This window comes from Lampetra fluviatilis, chromosome 31 (genome assembly GCF_964198595.1).
Source record: "Lampetra fluviatilis chromosome 31, kcLamFluv1.1, whole genome shotgun sequence".
NCBI lineage: Eukaryota > Metazoa > Chordata > Hyperoartia > Petromyzontiformes > Petromyzontidae > Lampetra > Lampetra fluviatilis.
Genome location: NC_136305.1, coordinates 1,917,740 through 1,935,837, shown reverse-complemented (window position 1 = coordinate 1,935,837; position 18,098 = coordinate 1,917,740). Strand labels below are relative to the sequence as shown.

The 18,098-nt window shown below is 52.1% G+C and overlaps 1 protein-coding gene across 1 annotated transcript; it reads left to right on the top strand.

The window, feature by feature from the left end:
* Positions 1–299: 299 nt before the first annotated feature.
* Positions 300–4,989, top strand: LOC144943433 (frizzled-5-like). Its single transcript, XM_078870847.1, has one exon. The coding sequence runs from the start codon at positions 1,214–1,216 to the stop codon at positions 3,419–3,421; it is 2,208 nt and encodes a 735-aa protein (XP_078726973.1). The 5' UTR covers positions 300–1,213; the 3' UTR covers positions 3,422–4,989.
* Positions 4,990–18,098: the final 13,109 nt, after the last annotated feature.

Below are 18,098 nucleotides of genomic sequence, written 5' to 3'. Positions count from 1 at the left end.
CACGCGCGCCCGTCCCTCTCGCATCGCAAGCCCACCCCCCTCCCGCCCCCACCATCGCACCGGGGGCTCTCTCTCTCTCTCTGTCCAAAGGTGCTCGGAGAGGGACGGACCCTGGATTGCGTTGTCAGTGACAGCCTCTCTCTCTCTCTTGCTCTCTCTCCTCGTTCTGTGTGGAGTCGCCGCAGAGCCCGGCTCGCACCGCCCGGCGACGAGAAGTCGGAGGCACGGCGAGACGTCGCCTCGCGCAACGATTCGCCGACTCGCTTGCAAGGCGCACGCGGCACGGCGTATTTGCCGGCGCAACTTGTTCCTTAGAGTTGAAGCTGCTGCGGCTGCTGCTGCTGCTGTTGTAGTAGTAGTACGCATTTGACCGAACGACGATGAGTGTCGTCTAACGCGAAGATGATGCTGGACACACCTGCGCTGGGATATCAACGACGCGTGGACTGGAGCAGCTGAGGCGGCATGGCCACCGACTGCCGGGAAGTGACTTATCGCGTGTGACTCCTTCGACACACCTGGGCGACACAGGTGTGGTGGTCGTGTCACTCCTGCGGTAGAAGCAGCAGCGGCAGCAGCCAGGTACAGGTGAGGCACGCGGGGATACACGTACCGCGCACCTGATGGCAAGGTGAGCGCATCAGGAGCGGTCTCCAGCCCGTACGCGGACCATCGACGTAGCGACGGGACAGGAAGACACGCGCAGGCACGACTCAAGTCTGCTACTGGCTCACCGCCGCCGTCACTGTCATCGACGACAGAAGCAGCAGCACGAACGCCCAGGGCTTTAACAACAACAACAACAGCAGCAGCAGCAGCGACAACAAACTTGGTGGAGTCGCTGACCGATTGTCGGCTGGCATCGCGCACACGCGAGAGCGCATCCCGTGTCACCACCATCATCATCATCACCATCATCATCATCACCATCACCATCCTCACCACCATCATCATCGCCACCATCATCATCGCCACCGCCACCATCCCGGGCTCTTAGTCACTCACACCATCACCACCGCCACCACCGTCATCATCCTAAACTCACACCCGCTAACACCTGTGCCTACATCACCACTGCCGCCACCACCACCACCATCATTACCGTCACAATAGGCTCCTAGTCACCCGCGCCTGTGCCATCGTCCTCGTCATCCTCGTCATCTCGACCAACCCAACTCAAATCAAGATTCAACTCTGCGAGGCCGCCGCCACGATGGCGCATGGCTCGCTTCGCGGCTCGCCGCGGTGGCTCTGCGTGGCCGTGGCCGCCTGCTGCCTGGCCAGGTGGCCCCTCCGAGCCTCGTGCAAGGAGCTGGTGTGCCAGGAGATCTCCGTGCCCATGTGCAAGGGCATCGGCTACAACCAGACGTACATGCCCAACGCGTTCAACCACGACTCGCAGGACGAGGCCGGTCTCGAGGTGCACCAGTTCTGGCCACTCGTGGAAATCCACTGCTCGCCGGACCTGCTCTTCTTCCTGTGCAGCATGTACACTCCGATCTGCCTGCACGACTACAGGAAGCCGCTGCCGCCTTGTCGCGCGGTGTGCGACAGGGCCAAGGCCGGCTGCGCGCCGCTCATGCGCCAGTACGGATTCGCGTGGCCCGACCGCATGAACTGCGACCGCCTGCCCGCGCAAGGCGACTCCTCCAACCTGTGCATGGACGACAACCGCACCGAGCAAGGCGCCGGCGGCTCGACCACCACCACCACCACCAGGAGGCCCCTGGCGGTGAAGCCGACGCCGCAGCCCAGAGGCGCCAAGACGAACCGCGGGGAGCAACGCTGCGACCGCGGCTGCTCCTGCAAGGCGCCGATGGTGCCCATCACGAGTGAGCGACACCCGCTGCACAACAAGGCTCGCGTCGGCATGGTGGTGCCCAACTGCGCCATGCCGTGCCACAGCCCCTACTTCAGCGCCGAGGAGATGACCTTCGCATCGCTGTGGATCGGCCTCTGGTCGGTGGCGTGCTTCTTCGCGAGTCTCACTACGGTGCTCACCTTTATGATCGACGTGAGGCGCTTCCAGTACCCGGAGCGGCCCATCGTGCTCATCTCGTCGTGCTACCTCTTCGTGTCGCTGGGCTACATCGTGCGTCTCGTGGCGGGACACGACGGCGTGGCGTGCAGCCGCGAGCCCGAGCGACGCCACGTGCTCTACGAGACCACGGGGCCCGCGCTCTGCACCACGGTCTTCCTGCTCACGTACTTCTTCAGCATGGCCAGCTCCATCTGGTGGGTCATCCTCTCCTTCACGTGGTTCCTCGCTGCCGGCCTCAAGTGGGGCAGCGAGGCCATCGCCTCCTACTCGCAGTACTTCCACATGGCTGCCTGGCTTCTGCCCAGCGTCAAGTCCATCGCCATCCTCGCCATGAGCTCCGTGGACGGAGACCCCGTGGCCGGCATCTGCTCGGTGGGCAACCAGAGCTTGGACACGCTTCGTGGCTTCGTGCTCGCCCCGATGGTGGTCTACCTCCTCATCGGCGTCATGTTCATCATGGCCGGATTCGTGTCGCTGTTCCGTATCAGGAGCGTCATCAAGCAGGGTGGCAAGAAGACGGACAAGCTGGACAAGCTGATGCTGCGCATCGGCGTGGTCACGGTGCTCTACACGCTGCCGGCCGCCGTGCTGGTGGGCTGCTACTTCTACGAGCAGCACCACCGCGAGGCGTGGGAGAGGGCCCACAACTGCGACTGCGTGCCCGAGGCGCAGCGAGAGCGGCCCGCCTTCGCCGTCTTCATGCTCAAGTACTTCATGTGCCTGGTGGCAGGCATCACGTCGGGCGTGTGGATCTGGTCGGCCAAGACGCTCGACTCGTGGAAGCGGCTCTGCTCTCGCTGCTGCTCGCGAGGCAGGAGCAAGCGAGGTGGCGGCGGTGGTACCGCTGGGGCTGTCGGCGGTGGTGGTGGTGGTGCTGGTGCCGCTGCCGCAGCAGCAGCAGCCACCACCACCACCAACACCTCCACGGTCACCGCCGCCTCGTCCGGTGGTGGCCCCGCGGCGTTGCGCGGCGTCACCACCACGCACGTGCCGCAAAGCCAACCGCTCATGCATCACCACCATCACCACCATCACCAGCAGCAGCAGCAACAGCAGCAGCAGCAGCAGCAACAACAACAACAACAGCAGCAACAGCATCTCCACTACCCACTGCAGATGCAGGGAAGTGGACAGCAGACCCGGATGTCTAGCGCGCACCTGCACCATCAACATCACCACCAGCAGCAGCAGCAGCATCAGCAGCATCAGCAGCAGCATCAGCAGCAGCAGCATCAGCAGCAGCAGCATTCGTCAGCAACAAGCTCTGCCGCCAGTTCGGTGCGGCACGCGTTGTTCCCGGAGCGGGGAGTGAGTGGAAGGACTGCGATGGGGCACGTGGGGATGCCCCATCCCCTACAGGTGCGCCTGGCACACGTGTGACCCGTCTACCTGGGACCGTCTGGGTTCAAACCGGGATACGAGTCTACCTGGAATTCCAGTCCACCTGGGTCTGTCCGAGATGCGAGTCTACCTGGAATTCCAGTCCACCTGGGTCTGTCCGAGATGCGAGTCTACCTGGAATTCCAGTCCACCTGGGTCTGTCCGAGATGCGAGTCTACCTGGAATTCCAGTCCACCTGGGTCTGTCCGAGATGCGAGTCTACCTGGAATTCCAGTCCACCTGGGTCTGTCCGAGATGCGAGTCTACCTGGAATTCCAGTCCACCTGGGTCTGTCCGAGATGCGAGTCTACCTGGAATTCCAGTCCACCTGGGTCTGTCCGAGATGCGAGTCTACCTGGAATTCCAGTCCACCTGGGTCTGTCCGAGATGCGAGTCTACCTGGAATTCCAGTCCACCTGGGTCTGTCCGAGATGCGAGTCTACCTGCGTTAATCTGTACAATACGTTTACTTGAGACTGTGGTCGACCTTGGGCATACCCGTAGCACGAGTCTACACGCAACTGCATTCTACCTGGAACCAGTGTATTTGCATTTCTCCGAGATACGAGTCTGCGTGGAATTCAGTGGACCTGGGGAATACGGTGTACCTGGACGGCGATTCTACGTGTGTCTACCTGGGGACTCAAATAGACCTGGAAGACGAGTCTTCCTGGAGACAACCTGGGAGATATCTGTCCACCGCAGTAAGTGGTCGTGAGGACACGCGTCCAAGACGCGTGCACGCAAAAGCAGTGCGAGCCGAGGGGAGCGGGTAGGCAGAGAGTGGAGTGGTGGTGGTGGTGGCTAACTGAATGTAGTGCTACACCATGAACGGACCATGACAATGACTAACCCCACAGCGGGGCCACTGCGTGACAGCGAGAGAAGCCCCCCACCCACCACCCCCCCCCCCTAACTCTATGGATACTTTGTCCGGGCTTATACAGGAGGCTAAGCACGTGTGTGTACATATAATTATTATACAGAACCGTGGCCCCTACGAGCGCCCTTGTATAAGCTATATATATTATATATATAAAGATGTAAAGTCTATCGCGCGTGAGATGACGTTCGCTAATTAATATATTGGTAATGTAAATACGAGGCTGCGTGTTGATGACGCGAGGTGCACTACTAAAGACTGCGGCGTTCATCTGCCCCTGTCATCGAGGCTAAAGCAGAAGAGGGGTTTTGAAATGAGGATGATCTTCTCAGCAGCTGGGCATACACAATTACAAACTGTGTCCGTTTTGTTTTTACAATTGTTAAAAGATCATTAAGATATCGTTGACGCATTTATGGCAGTCGGACACACAATGCTTACGCAGCCCGTGCACTCTTTGACTTTAGAGGTCTTGTGAAATGAGCCATGTTCCTGTGTTGTGTCGCCTGATATTAAACTATCGTCGTCGTCATCATCCTAAATGAACACGCGAGTTACGTTGCATACAATGTTGATGACGACGATTGATATACAATGTGTTAATTTCATGACCATCATCATCGTCGCCACCACGACTGTGACGATCATTTATGTTGTAATGCATCATCGTTAAGTCGTTGCTGCTTGATTGGAAACGTCTCATCGCCAGCATCCTCTCTGACACGCGACATTCGTTGCACGCAAATTCGACGGTGACGGGGCGAGATGATCATGGTCGCGTTCGGCGTCACGATAATACGACGAACTTAATGACGATAAGTTGTCATTCATAATGGCCACGATTATCTTTAATTCGACAAATGATCACCTGCATTACGGCGTTGTGATGATGATAAAGCCAGTAATGCGTAAAATAAATCCTCATTGCCATCAATTCGACACGCGCTTTATGCCGCATACAAGTTAAATTATGATGATGATGATGATGCTGATAACGATAAAGAATTTAACACGAATTAATAAATAATAATGTTAGTGACTGCATCAAGTGCCACTGTGGAACTAATTATACAGGTAGTCTATGAACTGGATTCGTTCCTTCTTTACATAAAGCACTTTGAGTCGTTGACTTATGACACCGTGAGTTTCTCATCCGTTTACGCACGCACACAACGCACTTGGGCTCGCGCCGTCAGCGAACACCTATTAAGGGCGGGTCACGGCGCACGGGGGGGGGGGTGAGGGAGGGGGTAAGGCAGTCGCGCTACTCACGGCCGCCTTCATCTCTCCCCGGTGCCGATGTGCTGATTGTTGTACACACGGCGCGATGAGCACTCCCCGACTAAAACCGTGTCGAGCTTCGTTCACGATCATCGCCGCCACTGCACGAGCTCCGGCCCCCACTGCACGAGCTTCGGTCCCCGCGGCCGCCGGCAATCGAACTCAGGTGCGTCCGGGCTCGTAGCGGCCAGTGCGCCAACCGCCGTGCCACCGCTCGCCGCGCGTAAACAAAGCGCGCAGTTTGGGTTAATTGCAGGCCGGGTTACTTGACGCAGGGCCGAAACGACCCGTTACAGTCGGAGTTTTACAAGCGCTCGGTGGTGAGCGGGGACCGCCGCGTACATTTTTACAACTTCAGCCGTAAATTGTCTCGCTACTGGGGACGCGGTAGCGTGGCTGCGACACCTCTAGAGGCGTGCCCGTGTGTGTGATGTCTCTCTCTCTCTCTGTATACGGGCCCCCTTTTAAAACGTACGGCTTTGGTATATGGCTCTATGGCGTATTATTGCTTGCCTGGGTAATACCGACAGCTGTGAGTGAGCATGGCCCGCTGATGAGTCCCGGTGAAAGGAAACTGCGCCACTCTCTCACTCCCGTGCGATGGACTCAACATCGGAGTTTCGGGTTTGTTTTTCGGAATCTTTCGGCCGACAGAGTCCGCTCCACAGACACAATTTGAAAATAACTCGGAGTGCATTTTTATTAGTTTAGCAGTCTCCAGTCTCACGGCTCTCCGGAGCGTAAACCGGAAAGTGTCGTAACGCGCGTCAATCCCTTAAACCGGTTTCAATGTCTGTGAGTCTCAACAATCGGTGGGGGAGGGGGGGGTATGACGAGATAACCGCTTCCCAATGGATTTCCCGGTGTTACTGATAAAAGCCACCCACTGACAACATGGCTCGTATTCATATCCGTACATTAAACATATGCACAGTAAGTTGATTAAATACTCGTTTTGTTCGGCGATAGCGCGTTAAGTGGAGTAAGGCATCGAAACAGGGATGAGTGGAATACGGGGTCAGGATATTTGCAGTCGCTCAGGGGCAACTGAAATGCGTGCCGTGAGAATGTGAGTGTACAGCCCTTTAGCAATCCACTGCTGGACGAAGACCTCCCCGTGTTGTGTCGGCTGAGCGGGTTGCTTTACCAAACTTCACCACGCTGGTCAGCTCGGGTTGGTGACGAGCAGGAGGAGGAGGGGGGGTGGGTGGTTCAGATGTAACTCGCAACCGTTCAAAGCCGTGGCGAGGAATCTAACTCGGGTGGCCTGAATCACAGTACAGCGCGCTAACGGCTGCGCCATCACTCCATCATCGAAAAGAGTAATCCTGCTGTCATAAGTGACAACATTAATCGTAAGAATGGTCGTTCGTGAGCCAGGGAAGCTTCACTGAATCTCAAGACTCGTTTTCAAGAAGGTCCTGCAATTTGACTAAATCCGTGTTGAGTGAGAATGCTCGTGGGAGGACCGCTCAGGATCCCGAGGAAACCCGCACGCGCGAGGGGACACCACCCAATGTCCACAGGTCCTTTGATCCATAATATAGGGTTTTTTTGGGTGAGATCGTATAAATATAAATGTGTCGCTAAACCCGCCGCCACCCGACACAGCCGATTAGTAATTTAACACGTAGGCTTTCGCGACCAATATTATTCATAATATAGTTTTTTGGGTCAGATCGCGTTATTTATAAATGTGTCGTACCCCTCCACCACCCGACACGGCCAAACAGTAAAAAATGTGTCACGTTTTTCAAAGGTCAAAATAATTCACTTCTTTAGCCCACCGGTGTGTAGAAGAGAGAATCAACAGCATTTTAAAATTTGAGTACGACGTTTCGCTGGTAATTACAATCAGCTTCATCGGGCAAGAATGGTGAAGCTCTCCTGTTGCTTCCGGTCTTAAATAGAGCAGCAGCAGGGTAAGGTGGTCACGTAAACAGAACGTGCCAATTCGTCACTTGTACAGCACATCGGTGTGTTGGAGAGCAAATCCACAACATTTACGATCTGAGTACGCAATATAGTGGCCTTGCTCTCCAACACACCGGTGTGCAGTACTAGAAACGAATTGCCATGTTCTGTTTACGTAACAAACCTTACTAATTGGCTGTGGCGGGTTGAACGACGCATTTGTATTTACGCGAACCCAAAAAAAACTATATTATGGATGATATTGGTCACGGAAACCTACGTGTTAAACCGAGGTCCTTTGATGTCGATTTGATGCACTCGGCATTAATGATAAGTTGTCAGTCATTGTCGATCTACTGCTGGATGGAGCGACCATCCACTCGCTCATTCATTGGAATTGGCCTCGCTTCCCAATTGCAGCCACAACCTCCTCTAAGAAGTGAGATTATTTCCTCTAAAAAGGCCATTACTATGCATAATAATATTATCATTTCTACAGCCTCGTTGCTTTGCTCATTAAGATAATATTTTCTTCTTAGCGACTCTAAAATAACCACTTGTTTTTATTTTTACGTAACTTGTTATTACCATTGTTGCGCAAACACTTCAGCATGGGCTGTTTTAAATTAATTTGACACCATGGTTGTTATTTATAAGCTGTGTGCAAGCGCAATAGCCTCCAGATTATTGATAATTGCAGTTATCAAAAATACTCTATGACAATGACGACTTACAGCCCTTTGTAACTCCACTGCTGGAAGAGGAACTCCTTATGCTTTGCAGGCCACGGGCTCTATTTATTACCAGACTTCACCACGCTGCTCACAGCGGATTGGGTGAAGGCGGGGGGGTCAGTGGTTTTCTTATACTGCCCTCAACGCCTGCTGACCGTCTGTCCAAACACGGTCCAGGCTCACGCCTGCTGAGCTTTGCGATATTCCGACGCGCTGAGGCGCTTCACGTGCAGATGCTGGCGCTGCGGTGCCCGGCCACAGACACACCTGGAATGCGGGGAGATGTTTTTTTTAAAGGCACAAATTTACAGACAACTTCATCCGGTTGGAATGTCTATAGCGTTGCGTGTGTGTTTGTGTGTGTGTGTTTGTGTGTGTGTGTTTGTGTGTGTAGTTCGATTGCCGCTTACGGCCAACACCAGTGACGATTATCTAAACCGGTCCTGGGCCTTCCCTAGGTCGACTCAGCCTCAAATGAGTACCTGGTGTGTAAACATCGCCACTGGGGAGACAAAGGCGGCCGGGCGTGATGTTGGCCACCCGCCCCCTCGTGTGCCGTGCCGGCCTTCATGGGTGCTACTCACGAACAGCACTTGCCCCTACAGTCTGTGAAGGCTACACGGGGGAGCTTTGACTTTGAGTAGGTCTGTATGTGCGAGCCTGTGTGTGTGTGTCTGTGTGCGTGAGGACGTGTGTCTGTCCTGGTTGTTTAATACCCGGGCCAGGTTTTGACACCTAAACTGTCACGTATAATAAAGACAATAATTGCAGCTGTATTGAAGGCCTCCTCCCTATTTTGTGTCGGTTATGGGAGTTGTTTGGCCATACTTCACCACGCTGGTAAGTGCGGGTTGCTGATGGGGCCGGGGTGGCAAGGAAGATCACTCGCCACTAATGTTAGCCGTGGCCGGGATACGAACTGGACATTGCTGGATGATAGTGATCATCATCACCACCATAACCGATAAAGACATCATGACGATAAGAATTATCATTTCTGAATCATCAGTCATCATGCTAAATTATTGAGGATCACGATGATAACCATCAGTACTGCTGTATCATCAATATTTGTGAAGGGTCGTGATGATAATGACCATTGCTGAATCATCACAATGATCGTCGGAGGAGCATCGTCAGTTCTGAATAGGCATACTCTTCTTATCATTGCGGAAGAATCGTGATGAATATAATGATCGTCATTGATAGATAATCATGATCATAATCGTACTCATCAGCGTGACATATGTCCGTACGTTCTGGACACTGAACAATTTCTTCACCTGATGACACCGTCCTACGCATCACCCTGTGAGTGTTGCTGTGTGTGTCACTCTGTGTGTGTCACTGTGTGTGTCACTGTGTGTGTGTCACTGTGTGTGTGTCACTGTGTGTGTCACTGTGTGTGTGTCACTGTGAACCCCTTGTCTCACTGTATGTATCACTGTGTGTGTCTCACTGTGTGTGTCTCACTATGTGTGTCTCACTGTGTGTCTCACTGTGTGTGTCTCACTGTCTCACTGTGTGTGTCACTGTGTGTGTCTCACTATGTGTGTCTCACTATGTGTGTCTCACTGTGTGTGTCACTGTGTGTGTCTGTGTATGTGTGTCACTGTGTGTGTATCACTGTGTGTGTCTGTGTATGTGTGTCACTGTATGTGTGTCACTGTGTGTGTGTGTGTGTCACTGTGTGTGTCACTGTGTGTGTCACTGTGTGTGTGTCTGTGTGTGTGTGTCTCGTCGGGCGGGGGACTCGAGACAGATCGCCGGAAACACATTGTTCATTGTGTGACCCCGCGTCGCGTAATTCCAGCGAAGCCAATCCCAAACAATGCTCTTGGCGCTTCAAAACAGGAAGGGAGTGGAGTCGAGGCTGTCCAGAGGTGTAGGTGCGTGTGTCTGTGCGTGTGTCACTCTGTGTGTCACTGTGTGAGTATCTGTGCGTGTGTCTGTGGGTGTGTCACTGTGCGTGTGTCACTGTGCGTGTGTCACTGTGTGAGTGTCCGAACGTGTGTCTGTGCGTGTGTCACTGTGTGAGTGTCACTGTGTGTCACTGTGTGTGTCACTGTGTGAGTGTCTGTGCGTGTGTCACTGTGCGTGTGTCACTGTGTGTGTGTCACTGTGTGAGTGTCTGTGCGTGTGTCACTCTGCGTGTGTCACTGTGTGAGTGTCCGAGCGTGTATGTCGGTGTGAGTGTGTGTCTATGTGCGTGTGTGTGAGAGGGCATGATTGTGTGATTTTATTATCTGTGGTGTCGCAGTGGTTTGCACAATGCGCTCTCAACCTGTGCTACCCGAGTTCGATTCCGGCTCACAACCAATGCACAGTGGCTAATATCTGAATTGGTCCTGGGCCTCCCCAAGGTCGACTCAGCCTTAAATTATTACCTGGTGCGGTGTGTGAACATCGCCACAAGGGAGACACAAGCAGTCAGGCGTGATGCTGCCCACCCACCCCCTCGTTTACCATGCCGGCCCTTCATAGGTGCTCGCTAACAGCGGGAGAACTTTGTAGAATGTATGAGTGCGTGTGTGAATCTCATCATGTGTGTATCAGTGTGCATCATTGTGTGTCAGTCACGTGTCGATGTGTCAGCGTCTGTGTGTCTGTCATTCTATCCCTGTATGTGCCATTGTGTGTCAATGCGTCACTCTTGACAATGAGGCAATCCTAGTCTCGTGAGCTCTCACCTGCTTACATAAATAAACTTGAACTTGTGTCAACGTGTGGCGCAGAATCTGTGCGTGTTTGTCAGTGTCACGGTGGAGAGATGTTAACTCCCTCGACTGGTATACAGGAGGTCGTGGGTTTGCATCTTGTCCTCTCTCCGTGGGTATTTCTCCGTTGTCCTCCGGTTTTTTCCTTCCACATTTAGAGACAACACGTGTTTTAAGTATTTGGCTGCTATAAATGCCCACGTGATAAGCCACTTCGTTGGCGATATCGCTTCTGGAAAATATCTATATAACTCAGTGGGCATTACCTAGTAAAAACAATCGTTTCGTTAAGTGTGTCTATGTCTTTGTGTGCCTGTCTCTGTGTCAGTGTCTCTGTAAGTGCCAGTATGCGGGTGTGTGTGTGTGTGTGTCTGCAAGCACCTGCCTGGGTATTTTGTACCATCGGGCACTCCGCCCCCACAACTCCCAATCGGTGATGGGGCAGTTGTGGAGAGAGTAGAGAGTTTCCCATACCTGGGCAGTGTGCTCATGACCGGCTCCAGTTTATCAGCAGAGGTCTCACTCCGAATCAGTCGAGCGGCAATATCTTTTCATCGGTTGCGTAACGCTGTGTGGAAGCTAACTGGTGTGTCGCTCCGCACGAAGCTTCAGGTCTTCTCGGCCACGGTCATTCCCTCCCTTCTCTACGCTTGCGAAACGTGGACCCCCCTAGTGGAGCATCTTCGCCGGTTGGAAACATTTAGGCTGGCCTGCCTACGATCCATCCTGGGTTTAACCAGGCTGGATTGTGTGAGGAGCTCACAAGTCCTTGAAAGATCTGGGCAAAGTCCCATCAGTGAGCTCCTCCGGCAGGCAAGGCTGCGTTGGCTGGGTCATGTAGCCCGCATGCCCAGCCACCGCATGCCTAAACAGCTTTTGTTCGGCCGGATCGAGGGGGCTAAACGGGCGCGGCACGGGCTAGAGAAGAGATGGAGTGATGTGGTACAGGAGGACGTGGAGCTGAGTGGACTTGCCGATGACTGGTACCAGCGGTGTCAAGATCGGCCTCTGTGGAGGAGGCTCGTGAAGGACGCTACTGGGCAGTTGGAGGCAGTCGCCCTCCAACAACAACGGAGGGCGGAGGAGCGACGCTCACAACAACGAGCGGAGCGCCGGGTGGCTAAAGCACAGCAAGTTGGCACAGTAGGGGGCACAGGTGGTGCATCAGCCAGTCATCTCGGTCATCTCGGTCAGTCGACCCGTGGCACCTGGGTCTGCCCCGTGACCTGCCAGCGGGCGTTCGACACTTCACGTGGCCTTAAGGTGCACATTGCCTGGCACAAGCGTCGTGGTGACGTCACCGCCACTTAGTGGCGAATGGCGGTTGTTGTTGTTGTCTGCAAGTGTGGTCGTGTGAGTGCGTTTGTTTCAGTGTCTCCGTGTGTGTCTCCGCGTGACTCTGCGCCTGACTCCGTACACGGGGATATTTGTCTTGTATGAGTGTTGTGTGCGTGTATGCATGTGCCCACGTCGGTGTGTGTGTGTTTGTGTACGCACACGCGTGTGTGTGTGTGTTCGTACTGTGTGGTTGCGTGTATGCGCGTCTGTGTTGTGTGCTTGTGGGGAGCGGTTGCGTAGCAGGTAGCGCTACGAACCCGGCCACCCGAGTTCGATTCCCGCTCACGGTCACCACCGGCGATAATTATCTGAACCGGTCCTACACCCTTCCTTAGGTCGACTCAGCCTCAAATGAGTACCTGGTGCGGTGTATAAACATCGCCACTGGGGAGACAAAGGCGGTCGGGCGTGGTGCTGTCCACCCACCCCCTCGTGTGCGTGCCGGCCTTCATAGGTGCTCGCTAACAGCACTTGCCCAAGGCTATCCGGGGGATCTTTGTCATTGTATTTTTTTGTACTTGTGGGGAGCGGTGGCGTAGTGATTCGCGCACTGATGCAGTTGCTGGTGTCGTCTGCGATAGCCCTTAGCGCGGAGGGCTTTAACCGAGTCTCAAGACACTTGCTTCAGGCGGCTCCTGCTTCGTCGATGTGGCCAACCCTCTGTTACGGTCACATTTGCCAAGCTCCTCTTAGGGGCCATCCATTGAGTCCGTGCTCATGGAGGGGGGAGGGGGTAGGGGGGGGTAACCCAAATGCGTTCGCTTGCGTATGGGGGGTCTACTGACAATGTTCGTACGCATAGGAAACGGGGGGGGGGGTGAAGCCTCGATAATAATTTGTCTACATTGTCCTTCAAATGAGTTAGTCCGGCGGTGGACTATCTGTTTGCTTAACCGCGTTAATATTATTAATCCTTGATCGTTTCTGCGTGGATTAATAATCGGTAGTTATATAAGATTCGGTGGGGGGGGGGTAAAACGTCCGCGTGCGTACCGGAGGGGGGGGCTCAAGTTTTGACAGATTGCTGCGTTCCAACTCGATGGATGGCCCCTTAGGGGGGGCTCATGCGTGTCCGCGAGCTTGTGAGCAACGATGGGGGGCGTAGCGAGCGAGCGAACGGCCCGGCCACCTTTGTATCCCCGGTGTTGATGTGCAGGACCACAGCGCCGCAAGAGGTTAACACATTAACACGAAAAACATGGGTTAACCTCGGGGAGAATCGAGCCAGCTTCAGACACGATATCTTTCCCGGCGACGTCTGGCATCGAGGACAAACATATACAACACTCACGGACACACACACACAACGCACACTTGTGTGCTGTATACACACAAACATTAAATACACTAACACGCACACACACTAACACGCACACACACTAACACGTACAAACATGAACACGTACACACACGTGAACAGGTACACACACGCCAGCACATCATGTTCTCACCGGACATGATGTTGTCTCGTCTGTAAAGGGAGATGTTTTTCTTGTTTCTGATATTGCCCGGCCTGTAATGAGATATTACTACATTGTCACGGATTTCAAACGTACACATTTAGATGTAATATCAATTTAAAGATGTGGCCAAGGCCGTATCGTGTCGTCGGGACTAGTTCATTGGGTTAAAGATTTCAAAATAATCTGTCGGTTTGTTTAAACATTGTGCGAATGTTTGTTGAATTTTTTTTCCTCTAAAAAAATGCGCGTTTGTTTTGGAAACCACACGTGGTTTCCAAAACTATAGCAAATTACTTTGAATGCACACGCACTGTATCACCACACTTATACACGGGGCATTAATTGTTCCTAAATTCCGCAATAACAATTAAAACTCAACACATTATTCAATAACACTGCGGCTTTAAAGCGATAATCATCATCTATTTATTTAATAGGTCACGTATCAGGCATTAACACGTCGTTCCGGGCAATGGCCCTTTTTCAGGTGCCACAAATAAGGACCATTGCCTGAAACGTCGCCTCCTATTATTGTGCGTCTTTTGAGACCACACAGCGTTGTTATTGCGAATGTGTTGAGGTTGCGTGAGCTATTAGTGGTCGTACACCACTGTCCACGCAGCAACAGCATCACCAAATTATTTGTTACATTACGAATGGCGTTCAGAACCACCAGTTCTCGCTTAAATGGAAGTTCTATTCCGACTACAACGTGACGCAGTATCAATACTGATACAGAGAAAAACACAGGGAGATACATATATATATAGTTTGGACACACGGTAAATAACGAAAAAAAAAAATTTTTAATCTGAAAACTGCGCAAAGGAGCTTGGGGGAGAGACGCACGCTTGGAATTACATTGAGAGCTAGAAAGTGGAACACGTGGATTGGAGAGCACACGCGGGGTAATGACAAAGTTCACCTGTTTAAAAAAAAAGGTAAGTCGGGATCGAGAAGGACACGTGGCTGACGGTCACGAGCAATCACGGAGTGGCAGCCACGGAATGGAAAGGCATCCGAGAAGACGTGTGGTGGGGGGATGGAGCCACTAAATATGTTGTTGTGCAGGTACCAGGTGGATCATTCACATCGCAGGGTTGTGAGAGATGGCGGCGGATTTGAGAGGCATTCATTCAGCAGTGAATTGAGCATCGCTTATGATATAGTACGTAAAATGTAAATATAGACAAGTCTTACAAACACATGAAACTCGCTTAAACACGATATTGTACACCAGGGAACTGGTAGGAACGTTGGGTTGCTCGGTCAATGGCCAGGGTCAACGGCGGCGTGGTGTATTCCGCAAATATGCCCGACTGTGAGGGCGGGCACAAGCCGGCGTGAGTAGGTTAAACGTTGAGTTTTATAAGGGCACCACAGGGTGACCAGCCCCACCCCACCCAGCCCCACCCCTCCCACCCCCCACCCAGCCCCACCCTCCCCACCCAGCCCCTCCCCACCATCACCACCCAGCCCCTCCCCACCTTCCCCTCCCCACCCAGCCCCACCCTCCCGATCCAGCCCCTCCCCACCCAGCCCCTCCATGCACGACGGACGGACGGACACAATAATCCCCTGTGGGCTGGTGTAACCAGGAGGTTCCTACCAGTAACATAGCCACATAGCTATGCAGAGATGGAGCAGTGGTGAAGTGGTCATCGCACTGCGCTATGAACCCGGCGATCAATTCCCGGCCACGGCTAACGCCAGCGGGCAAGTGATATCTGCACTGACTTTGCACCCCCCGACTTCCTTCACCAACCCACGTTGACCAGCGTGGTGAAGTATGACCAGGCGACGTGGGGAGGTAGGCATTCATCCAACAATTTGCTTTACACGTGACTGTAAATGGACGTAATATATTGCCGTGTGAATAACCTCACTCATTTTCAAATGGTCATCGCATAATTTTAACACGTAGGCTTTCGCGACCAATATTATTCATAATAAACGTTTTTGGGTTAGATCACGTTATTTATAAATGTGTCGTAACCCTCCACCACCCGACACGGCCAATCAGTTAAAAAAGTGTCACGTTGACAAAAGACAAATAGTTCACTACTTTAGCCCACCGGTGTGTTGAAGAGTGAATCCACAGCATTTACAATTTTTGAGTACGACGTTTCGCTGGTAAATACATCCAGCATTATCGGGCAATTCGCCAGAATGCTGAAGCCCTCACTTGCTCCCGGTCTTAACTAGACCAGCAGGCTGACGTATTTCACTGTTGTGGGCCACGTACAAAAATGGGAACCTCCACAGTGATTCATATTCTCAGGTTTTTTCGGTAAAGTCACGTAGGTAAAACATTAAAAGTAATGAAAGTAAAATAAAACAAACATAAAAATAAAATTCACGACGTTTCGGAGGCAACACAAGTCTCCGTCATCAGGTGGGACCGTCACAGCCAGATTAGCTGCATCAAGTGAAGCAATGATTCAAGATGTAATCCCTTATAAGCAAGTTGAAGGGGGGGTGGAGAGGGCTTTCACACTCCACAGTGATGCCACCACAGATGGTACCGACAAAGTGAGAGGTCTACTCTGGGAGCACGGACTCATAATGGACGAGACTGGTAAGAAGGCAAACGAGAGGTCGTCGACCCGCCCGATGCGTACCAACCCACATACCTTCACATCTACCTACTTACCTACCAACCCACATACCTTCACATCTACCTACTTACCTACCAACCCACATACCTTCACATCTACCTACTTACCTACCAACCCACATACCTTCACATCAACCTACTTACCTACCAACCCACATACCTTCATATCTACCTACTCACCTACCAACCCACATACCTTCATATCTACCTACTTACCTACCAACCCACATACCTTCATATCTACCTACTTACCTACCAACCCACATACCTTCACATCTACCTACTTACCTACCAACCCACATACCTTCACATCTACCTACTTACCTACCAACCCACATACCTTCACATCTACCTACTTACCTACCAACCCACATACCTTCACATCTACCTACTGACCTACCAACCCACATACCTTCATATCTACCTACTTACCTACCAACCCACATACCTTCATATCTACCTACTTACCTACCAACCCACATACCTTCATATCTACCTACTTACCTACCAACCCACATACCTTCAAATCTACCTACTTATCTACAAACCCACATACCTTCATATCTACCTACTCACCTACCAACCCACATACCTTCACATCTACCTACTTACCTACCAACCCACATACCTTCATATCTACCTACTTACCTACCAACCCACATACCTTCATATCTACCTACTTACCTACCAACCCACATACCTTCATATCTACCTACTTACCTACCAACCCACATACCTTCATATCTACCTACTTACCTACCAACCCACATACCTTCAAATCTACCCACTCACCTACCAACCCACATACCTTCATATCTACCTACTCACCTACCAAACCACATACCTTCACATCTACCTACTTACCTACCAACCCACATACCTTCACATCTACCTACTTACCTACCAACCCACATACCTTCATATCTACCTACTTACCTACCAACCCACATACCTTCATATCTACCTACTTACCTACCAACCCACATACCTTCATATCTACCTACTCACCTACCAACCCACATACCTTCATATCTACCTACTTACCTACCAACCCACCTACCCGCCAATGTATCTACCTACCTACAAACCGACCTGACGTCATATATACCTGCTAATTTATATACCAACCCATCTATATATTGACATAGATATGGAACCACCCATGTATCCACCAAATTACCTACTTACTCACCCACGTTTCGACTTAGATATCAACTAATTTATATCATTTCTACCCACTTCTCCACCCACCTATCTAACCGACTATATATCTACCCACCTTTCTACCACTTGCTTACCTACTACACTCATCAATCAACCTATTGACTGGCCTACTCAGGATTTGCCAAGCTGCCTAACATTTTAATTACCCACAATATCCACAATCCTACTGACCTACCCACCCATCCGGCTAGCTACCTACTTACCCACCAACCCACATATTTACATTCCCACCTACTTACCGACCTACCTATCCACCCACCTAATTATGTTCTTACTCACCAACACACCTATTTCCCTATCTACCCACCCACTTACGTAGATACCCACCCACATAATTACCATCATATCTACCCACCTAACTACTGTCCCACCCACATAGCTATTTCGCAACCCATCAACTTACGTTAGTACGCATACCTATACGCTGCCGTGATGTGGGCTATGGCATAACCATTCAGGACGAATTTGCGCACTCTCTCGCATTCACTATGAGTTAAAGAACCAGA

Bases quoted from the DNA above. Each gene is read 5' to 3' on its own strand.
- LOC144943433 (XM_078870847.1), top strand. From the start codon at position 1,214: ATGGCGCATGGCTCGCTTCGCGGCTCGCCGCGGTGGCTCTGCGTGGCC.